The 12,098-nt window shown below is 32.9% G+C and overlaps 1 protein-coding gene across 1 annotated transcript in view; it reads right to left on the minus strand.

Annotated features, from left to right (window-relative positions):
* LOC126890075 (serine protease inhibitor 27A-like) overlaps positions 1-12,098 on the minus strand; it is a 157,234-nt gene that overhangs the window by 90,214 nt on the left and 54,922 nt on the right. The window contains exon 3 of the mRNA XM_050658905.1: positions 7,545-7,721. Within this exon, the coding sequence (XP_050514862.1) occupies positions 7,545-7,721 (177 nt within the window). The remainder of the gene's footprint in view (positions 1-7,544; positions 7,722-12,098) is intronic.

Genomic DNA, 12,098 nt, shown 5'->3' on the forward strand with positions numbered 1-12,098 from the left:
CGTTAAGAATGAATAGTATACTCTTCAGTCTTAACGATAAAATCATTAGCTTTCGAGATATTTGAAATTAAAAATTAAGCGGCACAAAACATTAATCAAAATAACTGTGCCGTTACATGTTTAACTTCAAATATCTCGAAAACTAATGACTTTATCGTTACGAGTGAAGAGTAAGTTATTTACATAGAGGGTATTGGAGAATCTAAAAATTGTGCTAAAATGGCAATTTCGCCAGTGACGTACAATTTGGGAAGGGTCAACCATTTGCTTTCTCCTGTCGTAAGCATCTGGTAATATCCGGAAATCTGTATTTAACATAATTTCATAGGGTGTATAATAGTACCAACACTTTCTACCAAGTATGAAAAGGATACATCGAATAGTATGAAAATACTGAGCAAAAATAATTTTTAAATTTTAAAAATTAAGCACCCTGTAGCTCAATAAGGAGCCATATTTTATTTAAGTGATTTTGATTAAATCTTAATATTTTGAGGTCTAGAATCGACGACTCAGAGATTGGACATTGATAATGAAACCCTACCTATAAGCAAAACTGTATCTTTTACTAAAAGGCAAAAAAAGAAGAAGAAAAAAAGGCCACATAAAATCTGTTAATTAGTAAAAAATTCCCATGAACCCATTATCTGAACAGCATTTCAAAATGTTTAATCCCCGCGACGTTATTAAAAAAACAAATTATAAATAAATTAGAACAATTTTCAAATGTCATTTTAGAGAGGAGTTTGAATTTCAATACATTTATCGAAAACATACATAAAAATAAAAGTAATGACATTTTAAACAGTTTTATATTATTTTGGTAACAACCCAGTTTTTTAAATTGAAAATATAGTAACATTTGATAAACAAATTAAATATCTCATAAACTGTTAAATATTTGTTAACCAATTTTTTTTGCTTAATACTGGTAACATAGCGCAACTTTTCCTATTAAATAAAATAATTTAGTGGTTATTTAAAACGCAAAAAATATTTTTTTTTAAATTTTATTTTTAAATTTTATATACAGTATGTCCCTGTAAGTTGTATCCATATGGAAAACTTTTTTATTATTAATTTTACTAAAAAAAGTTATTCTTTATAAAAAGCTCTGCATGGTCCAAAACCAGAGATTTAACCATCAAATATCAAGTTTTTTGAATATTCTACGAGGTATTTCAAAAAGTTTGAATTTCACTCAAGAGTAAAGTAGCTTTATTTTTCGTAATATTGGAAATTGCTATTATGAAAAGTTGTTTGGAATTAAAAACTATATTCAAATATGCAATTACATTCTTCTAATTGAAAATTTTTTTTTTTGAAAAATTATGGATAACTATCATTTTTTCAGTTATTTCAATTCTGATAACTCTTTTATTATTAATTTTACGAAAAAAAGTGGTTCTTAATAAAACGTTCTGGGTGGTCTAAAACTTAAAATACAACCATCTTATATCAAATTTTATCAATTTTATACGAGGTATGTCAAAAAATATAAATTTAGATCAAAAGTAAAGTACCTTTATAGTTCAGAATATTTCAATTAGAAGGATGTAATTAAATACTGAAACATAGTTTTTAATTCTAAATAACTTTTCATAATAACAATTTTCGATATTGTAAAAAATAAACGTATTTTACTCTTGAGCGAAATTCATATTTTTTGACATACCTCGTATAAAATTGATAAAATTTGACATAACATGGTTGTGTTTTAGATTTTAGAGCATGCAGAACTTTTTATTAAGAATCACTTTTTTTCGTAAAATTAATAATAAAAGAGTTATCTGAATTAAAATAACTGAAAATAATGTTATCCATAATTTTTCAAAAAAAAAGTTTCAATTAAAAGGATGTAATTGCATACTAGAATACAGTTTTTAATTCCAAACAACTTTTCATTATAGCAATTTTCAATATTGTGAAAAATAAAGCTACTTTACTCTTGAGTAAAATTCAAATTTTTTGACATACCTCGTATAATATTCAAAAAATTTAATATTTGATGGTAAAATCTTAGGTTTTGGACCATGCAGAGCTTTTTATAAAGAATAACTTTTTTTCTTAAAATTAATAATAAAAAAGTTTTCCATATGGATACAACTTACAGGGACATACTGTATATAATTATTTAAATAAATAGGTGGTCAAATTTAATCTAGTAAGTCTTAGGTGAAAGATTTTTCCTTTAGCTTTGTAAAAAAACCTAAAGACCTTCATTAAAATGTAAATTACCTCAGCCGTTAAAAAAGTAAATGTTGTGCAAAAATGACCCCTCTTTAATTATTTAAACGAAGATCCCCTTATATGATTTGGAACTTTCTTGAAAATATCTTTTGTTCTCACCTAAACTTTGATAAACAATTTGTTCCAACCTGTATGAATTTACATTTTGATTTACATGTAGTGTAATCTTATTTTACTAGACTATTATAATATTTGGTATGTTTTTGGATACCCTTAATTGAATCCATTTCAATAAATAAACAGCTGTCAATAATTATTTACAGTTAAACATTTATCTATTACAGGAAAAGTCAAACAATAAGGAATGCACGGAATTTTCCCCTTGTTGCCATATTCTAAATTTGAAAAAATATATGGGGAATAATCCGATTTTTTTTGCCATTCTTATTACAGCGAGCGTTTCATTGGCTAGAATTAGTGACGAGTTTAAATGACGTCATTATTATATTTGGTGAGATTGTAAATGGTAACTGACGTCTGTTATAATATTGGAGGTAAAATTTAATGTCAAATTATTGTTTTCAAATTATATTTTATTTATTTAGTTTATATTTTAACGACAATTTACTTTTTAACCAACTTCACTTTCCCATTCCTATCCTTGATTGGTCGATTAGATTCATAATAGTTTTGTTGTATGGTAGGTTTAGTAAGGCGTTAATTTTAAGAAATGTTGCTGGCTAAATAGGCCATAAAAGAAGAAGAAAAAAACAAACAAAAACCTTACATAACCTTTTACAGGACATGACTTGACACTTATATTACAGATCGTTATCTTTGTTTCACACTCTTAAAGACAAGAGAAACAGTGTAGTCGGTAGCTGCTGTGGGTAATACATATGTTTTTTATTTGACAACAGCGCTTTCCTGATAAACTTGACGGTAGCGAAAAAACTAATATTATGAGGAAAAATTTGTTGAAGTTGTTTGCCGTCAAGTTTGTATCGGTGGGTTATGATGTCATTAAATCTATGACGTGCATTCCTAATTGTTTGACTTTGAGTTTATATTATATTTTTAATTTCTAAAATATGCAACCGTCAAAAGCGATAAAGCTAATTAAGGGTCGCAGCAAATAGGTCAGAGACGTTGATAATCCAGTCTATCTCTGAAAAAAATTATCGAATTTAACAAGGATATCCTGAACGATATCCTGTTTATTGTTAAAAGTATTTTTTAATCCATAGGATGCTCTATTTACTAGATATTTTGCAGTCTGTTAATTTCTGCAGTTACTGTATTACTGTGGTTGATTTGTGAGCAAAGATATATGAACTCTCTTACTCCTTCAAGAGTATGTGTCACAACCGTTAGGTCTTCAGGTTTGGCTACTTGACTATTATTTATTGACACCTTGATATATGTAGTTTTGTTAGTATTAACATGTAGCCCCATTCTTTTTGCCTTCTAATGCCGTGAAAAATTACACCAGGTCCGCCCTTCTTCTTGCTGTTATATCGATGTCGTTTGAATACGCTAGTATTTTTACACTCATATTAATAATAGTTCCTCTTGTTTTTCCAGATTATTTTATATCTTTTGCCATGTCAATGTTGAATAGAAAGCAGGATAGGCTATCTCATTGTTGGACTCCTGTTTGTGTCTGTAAAATTCTTAATACTTTGTTCTGTACTCTAATCTTACACTCGGTTGTTGAGAGGGTTGCTTTCACCAATTTCACTAAGTGTATTGGGATATTGAATTCTACCATGGCTTTGTATAGTGCGTTTCTGTCTACACTGCTTTTAAATCAGTTCTACTAGCCTACTTATACTAAAACCAGATTTTTTGCGCCATGTTTTAAAAATCCATAAGGAATACCATCTACTCCAGGAGCTGTTTTCTTTCAATTTTTGTATTGTTTTGGCGACTTATTCCTCTGTTGGTATGTTATTTTTCTCTCTTTCGTCGTCCATACCTTTGAGCTGGATTTTTCTTCTTGCAACCTCATCTCACCTTTTATTTTTAGTCTACCTTCAAAATTTTCTGACCACCTTTTTAGTATCTGGTCCAGATCACCAATAATTCCTTCTGTTCTGTTTCTAACTATTGATAGTCTAGGTTTGAATTCCTTTCTGGTCTAGTTAATCTTCTTAGTAGAATTTCCGCGTTACCATTGTTTTGTTATACTTTTCTAGTTCTTTCAGTTGACCTTCTATATTCTCCTTCTTTATTTTCAGTATTCGTCTCGTCTCAGCTGCCTACACTCTTCCTCTACTTGTCTCGTTCTTCGTCATTGGAGCCTTGCATATGCTTGATTATTTATTTGCGTTGCTTTGTGCACATTCCTCATCGTATTAGTCCTATCCTATTTTCAGTTGCTACCTCTTCCAATATGGTTCGATACCGCCTCCAACAGCTATTAACATCTCTCTACTTGTACAATCCTCTAGCTTACTTTCCAGACTTTTCTCATTTTTTTTAGGTATCGTAGAGTTTTTTACCGCTTCTACGATAAACCATTCTTCTTCAATTCCTCTAGCTTACTTTGCATTGGAGATTCTGTCCCTTATTTTCGTTTGGACTAGGTAGTGGTCCGAGTCTATGTTTGCCCGGCGTCTTGCACATACGTCTATTAGGTCGCTGAAATGTCTTGTGTCGACCACTCCATTTTCCCTTTTGTATATCTTTGTGCATAAAGCATGTGCTGGCAACTATGTTCATTAAGTCGGCTAGGTGTATCAGGCGAGTTACATTGTTGTTCAGTGAGATTGTTTATGTAAACTGTGCTTTCCAATGGTTGGCGCGTATTCCCTTTCCTTACCTATATTTGCATTAATATCTTCTATTAGGGCTTTGTACACATGCATGTGTACTAGGGTGGTTCGAAAAAACTTTTTTTCTTATTGCAGATCGCTATAGTGCGCAAAAGTTGCCATTGGTATAGACTTGTAAAAGGCACTAATTATTATTTGTTTTATTAATTTGTCTTCCGGTCTCGCAATGCCATCGAAGTTAGCAAAAATTGTGAAAAACCTTAATTTTTCAATTTTTTTTTAAACAGGCAAGATGGTTTTAATTGCGTTCCTATACCATGAATTAACTACTAAAAGTATGCAAAATCAATATAATTGCAGTTATTATACATTTGTTTCATATCTTCCGGTCGCGCAACGAAATACAAAATGAGTAAAATTAGTAGTTTTTGCAAAATTTTAAAGTTTGACTGTTTAGTACAATTTAATCATACGACTTTTAGAGATGCTATAGTTTAATTCAATTAAAATAATATATTTAAAATCCAAGCATCTAAGATACATTTTGATATTCAAGTGGAATTAGGTCGCGCAGCTTCGTCAAAAACAGCAGACTACCGAGAGGCGAAGCGAAAGTGACGAATGCCAGCGAAGCTCGCGCAGCCACAAATAGAGATACATGTGGGAAGACCTCTACAATGGAGTATTTGTGTTCTCCATTACAACGAACTGCCATTCCGCCACCTTTTCCAACATTTAGATGGAAATACAACAGGCACTATAGGATATCCGGACCGATTGGAAAGGCCCTACCTGATTGTGAAAGACTACCAGTTGTTGTTTATTTTAATAGTTGGCATCGCTGAGCGGTGCAATAATGTGGTTCTAATATAGCCGTCTCTGGAACTGTGTTCACACACTTTACTTGAAGCTACGGTCACTAGCTTAACGCATCTTTCATTTGCCTGTGTATGGCATGGCAAAGTATCTATACTCATAACAGGCTTGAAGTCATTGCTAACATACTGTTTTATCTCTTCATTAGTCAATTTTCTTAGCAGTAGCGGGGAGTCAGAGTACTGGTGTCCCATTTGATAATTTCGTAATACTATTTAGATTCAAAGTTTAAGTTTGGTGGTTTAAAAATTCTGATAGAGTCACTTTCAGATATTGCTTGCTTTTCCTTCATGATACGCCTAAAGCCCAGCTCTCGGATATGGTTTCTGTCATTAGTTACCATAGCCAACAGTAAATTTTCGGGATGGCCAAAGTAAGCATTCCGTTGTAAAACGGGATCAACAACTTGAAAAAGCTCTTCTGGTAAGTACCTTGAATATTCAATGATTTTGTAATCATGTCTAGGCCTATCTGAATTTGTGGTTTATTTTTGTGGCAAACCACATAGGCATATTATAACATTTGAGAATGAATGTGACAATATCTCTCAGATTTTCAGAAGGGTTGGACACACTGATGTAGAAACGCAAAACTCGGTTTGCAGTAGTAAGCCATCTTGAATGTGACGTTGGGATAGGATCACGTACCCACTACAAAGTCTCCTGAACAATGTCCTGACTTGATGACTTCTGATATCTCAAGCATGTACAATTATTGGTGCTTGCTAAGAATACGCTTGTCAACTTTTGGAATCTCACAATCACTAGGATTAAAATCAATAAGGTCTTTCACAATCAGGTAGGGCCTTTCCAATTGGTCCGGAATATCCTATTGGGCCTGTTGTATTTTCATCTAAGTGTTGGAAAAGGTGGTGGAATGGCAATTCGTTGTAATGGAGAAGACAAATACTCCATTGTAGAGGTATTCCCACATGTATCTTTATTTGTGACAGCGCGCGCTTCGCTGGCATTCGTCACTTTCGCCTCGTCTCTCGGTAGTCTGCTACTTTTGACGAAGCTGCGCGACCGAATTCCACTTGAATATCAAAATTTATCTTATATGCTTGGATTTTAAATATATTATTGTAATTAAATTAAACTATACCATCTCTAAAAAGTGGTATGATTAAATTGTACCAAACAGTCAAACTGTGAAATTTTGCAAAAACTACTAATTTTACTCATTTTGTATTATGTTGCGCTACCGGAAGATATGAAACAAATGTATAATAAGTGCATTTATATTGATTTTACATACTTTTAGTAGTTAATTCATGGTATAGGAATGCAATTAAAACCATCTGGCCTGTTAAAAAATATATGAAAAATTAAAGTATTTAACAATTTTTGCTAACTTCGATGGCATTACGCGACCGGAAGACAAATTAATAAAAAAATAATAATTAGTGCTTTTTTCAAGTCTATACTAATGGCAACTTTTGCGCACTATAGTGATTTGAAATAAAAAAAAAAAGTTTTTTTCGAACCACCCTAATGTGTACGATACCATTTGTTCCTACGTAACTCGAAACGAGGCGAAAGCGTTGGCAAAGCGCCCGCATGTGTACAAAGCCTAATACCTTTACGTCATTTCTAGGAAAGCCTTGTAAATCACCTTTCAGAAATACAAAATTTAAATACAAACACATTTTATACGTCGCTATTCACAGCAGTAGATTCAATTATTAATTAAAATATTTACCTGTAATTTGTTAAGGATATTCCTAAATTCCTCTCTCGCAGATTGTTGGTCTGTAAAATGCATCACAGATTCAAATTCTCTTTTAGTTAGGCCGCTGGAGCCTTGATAAAGCAGAGCCAAAATTATTCTTAAACTAATTGGGGACACCAACAAGTTTTTATATGTAGGAGAATATTCCTGAAAAGAAAACAGAGTATAATTAGATCTACTAAATTGAGACTTTGTAATTTTTGTATGTTTTTGGTATGTCAATTTTTCTTACTTTTATCGTTTTTAAGGGGATCGGTACCTACACAGTTTCGGCTGCAATGCTATTTCAATGGGATTCATTTTTTTCGAATCCTGAGAATACTAATCAATATTTTTTGACAATGTAAACGCAGAATGAAAGACTAAGTTCTTACCGAGGGTCGAAAGTCCCTGAAAACTTCTATAATGCTTATTTTAATAAGCTACAGGGGTGAAAATAAAAGAGAAAATTTAGTGTGATATTTAATTCCAAATATCTCATTCAAAAGAAACTTTTTATTTATTCTAAGGGAGTTTCGGCCCTCGATAATAATTTAATGTTTCAGTTTGCGTTTAAATTTTTAAAAAATATTTATTAGTTTTTTCAGGATTCGAAAAAAATGGATACCATGTCCGTGGTGATATTTTCCAAATCGAACATTCGCTATCTCTGTCTTACAACGCACTGAGTCGAATAGAATATGGTGACAAGACAGTAACAATTTTAAATATTTGACATGGCATCGGGAATATTTTGAGTTGTTGATTAAATAATATTGATAGTGTATTTCATAGATAATTGATTTAGGACGTGAACTTGATAAAAAAGTTATTTATTGTTTATTATTTATGGAAGATACAAGCAGAGAATACACCAGGATATCTTCTGTGATCCAAGTATTTTGTTGTTAAAGATGTTCAAAGTTGTAAGCGTTCCATAGTAACAATATATTATTAAAAAAATCACTTTATCACTTGTCTTTAACATGACAGCTATGCATTTTAGACAACTGCGAAGACCAAAATACCTTGCAATTAAATTTGATTGCAATTATTATTATCGTAAAATTAGCAACAAACATTAAAAAAGGGTCAACAATCAATGATTCATAGCATTTAATATATTAGAAAATTTGTAGAAGTGTCAAAAATAACATCTCTTTAAGTGCAGTTAAATGTATATTTATTATAAATAAAATCAGCCCAATCATTTGCATTACAGTTTTGATATTCCTGATAACACTCTTGTAGCGTGTTTGCCTCTGGAAATATGTGGATATCTCAATGGCCTTATTCGACTTCGACTGTGAAGATTGTCTTCATGGTGACGATTTCTTACAGTATCACGGCCTATGGTTACCTGGTGTGTTTGCTGCAAGTTACTAATCAATTCAGCTGCAGTAATTGTTGGTTGTCTTCTAGTGGTTAACACTAAAAATCGGTCTTTGGCTGAAGTTGTAGCGCGCTTACCTCTTAGATGACGTTCGGTTGGAATTTCAGTGTCACAAAAACGCCACCATAATCGACTTATTATAACACTTTAGGAGACTCCCATGTGCTCAGCTACATTAGTTTCCCGCTGGTCGCCTTGAAGAAGGCCTACAGCCCTATTCGTTTCATCCCAAGTTAAATAATGATGTCGCTCCGTAATAAAAAAATTTTCAATACGCTAACTAAGCAAGAACTTTATAGCATGAACAAAATCGAAACTACGACAATATTTACTGCAGAATACAGGGTGATTCATTAAGAACGTCCAATCTCTGAGTTGTAGATTCTAGACCGCAAAATATTAAGATTTATCCCAAATCACTTAAATAAAATGTTGCTCGTTACCTAGTTACGCAGGGTGTTTTATTTAAAAATTTAATAATTATTTTTACCGAGTATACTTTAAAACTATTTGACATATCCTTGTCATACTTTGCAGAAAGTGTATGGGCCATTCCACGAACATACGCCTGTTATGGATTATTTCGGCAACGAATATTTTACTGTTCAACATAAGTAGTACGAAAGTAAATGGCGCTAATAATTATTCCAATAAACAACAATGTAATTTGCAATTTACTTTCGTTCTTCTTATTTTGCACAGTAAAATATTCGTTGTCGAAGTAATCCAAAACAGGCGTATGTTCGTGGAATAGGGTTTAGGTACCGTACACCCTACTCAATTATGATGAACAAACGTTTCCGGCTACTGCCAGAGGCGTACGACAGGGGACAGTGGATGGTTTACCCTTCCCAAATTCTACGCCATTGGTGGAATTGCTATTTTAGTACAGGATATTCTTCCCAGAATTTTTTTCAGAATATTTTTCTTTCTTTTTGAGAACGACTTATTTCCGGATTAGAAATGGAAACGTCGAAGAGTACTTAATTAAAACTGTAATTTTTATTACACCAGTAATTGTGGCTCAATAATAACACGGATGATCATATTATCATGTTATGTTTCAGATGAATGTAGAAAAAACACAATATTTATGCCTAGATGAGGATTCAACTGATATGATATTGGACAATAATCAGAAAATAACTAGCTGTGATAAATGTAAGTATTTTGGAATTAATTTCAACAAGGAAGGTACTGACGATGCACAAATTAAGAGCAGAATAAATAAAGCAAGAACGATAATTAAATCATTGAACGGAGATTTTTGGAATACCGAGATAGGGAAACAAAGAAAAATGAGAATACACAACAACATGATTAAGAGCACATTGGTATACGGATCCGAACACGGAGAATAAAGGAACACCAAAAAAGAAAAATAGAAGCTACTGAGATGGACGCCCCAAGAAGAGTAAGTAGAACATCGAGATTGAACCGGGTTAGAAATGAGGAAGTAAAGCGAAGAATGAATTTACAGGAAACGGTTGTAGAACGCATTGAGAAGAAACAATTAACGTGGTACGGACATGTTCAGAGAATGGGGGAGGAAAGACTGCCAAAGAAAATTATGAAATGGATACCTACGGAAAACAGGAAAAGAGGAAGGCCAAGAACGACATGAATACAAGGAGTAAGACGATCAATGAGTGTACGAGGATTAGAAGATGAAAACTGCAATGATAGAAGATATTGGCAACAAGGCATTGCGGACACGTCGGAGGACGTTTTGAACCCGAATTTATATATATTATGTTTATCCGTGATAATACCAAATTCAACATGCCGCAAGAAAACAGTTTCAGAACCATTAGTTTTAAGGACCAACGCCGTCTAGACACCCGCCTGCAAAAAGCATAAAAAGCATGTCCATTACATTTTCTGCCTGCCTAAAGTAATAAGAAACATTCTGTGCACACAAATTCATAACGAATGACGCTTTTTAAAAGACCTGCCGTAGATTACTTCGATTTTTTCTTTATTTCATCTCTCAATCTCATAAATATTTCCACTGGCTTTGGCCTCTCTTTTGAAACCGGCTGGATTTGGATAATTTAATTAATTAACGTAAGATGAAAAAGTGCTCTGAATAAATTTCAAACCAATGGAAATAAACAAAAATATTGAGAATTAACAGCGTTATTAACCAGGATCGGACTTTATACGTCACCGATGCACGTGCAATGAAAAAGAAAAGAATATAAAGGCCCATTTTCACAGTACACTTTGGATGATCATCCCGGATGAATCATCCAAAGTGATTACGACGATGAAAGTAATTATCATTTACATGAATCACCAAGACTGAACTTTGTTCACTTACAAATGGCGCCGACCGAAGTTGTACGTGCTGGAATTGGCATAATAAGTGACTATCTTTGAAATGAACTTAGGCATGTACTTGAAAAACAGAAGATAAAAAAAACGACGTTGGTGGGTAAGGCCGTGGATAATTCGACGCTACAAAATGTGAGCATCAACGTGTTTGTTAAAGGAATCGTCTACAGAAGATCAAGCCATGTTAAAAAACCATCTAAGAATGCCCGAAGTGCAATTTGAAGAGCTACTTGCCAAAGTCACACCGTTAATTCAAAAGTAAAGTACAACCATGAGAGAATATCTTCATCCAAAACTGAAATTGCAAATAGTACTAAGATATCTTGCAGCAGGAGATTGCTTTCCAACACTCGAAGCTTTGTATCGATTTCTTTTAACGCTTTTTCTATATGGGTTTTATTTTTATATGTCTCTGCTTTAGTGTTCCAAAGACACTGTCGGTCTTTCATTAAACTCAAAATTAGAGGAGTATGGTGGTCTTTCCACTTAAAAACCATGATAACAAACGTACAAATACAACTACGCACTTTAAACGCGACAATAAACATCCACGTGGACCTGTTGCCGCCGGCGCCGTTCACTAGTCACTGCTGATGAATCACAGCAACAAATGCATGTTTACATGGTTCACTTTGGATAATTCATCCGTGATGCATCTCCTAAAGTGAACAAAAGCAGAACTCGGTTCAATTTCGTTCAATATTTATTTTGGAGGATCATTTTCGATGATTAATAGTTTACACGATTCATTTATTTTTCACTTTGGATGATTCATCCGGGATGGTCATCCAAAGTGTACCGTGAAAACGCGCCTT

The sequence above is a fragment of the Diabrotica virgifera genome, chromosome 8, assembly GCF_917563875.1.
Source record: "Diabrotica virgifera virgifera chromosome 8, PGI_DIABVI_V3a".
In the NCBI taxonomy this organism is placed as follows: Eukaryota; Metazoa; Arthropoda; class Insecta; order Coleoptera; family Chrysomelidae; genus Diabrotica; species Diabrotica virgifera.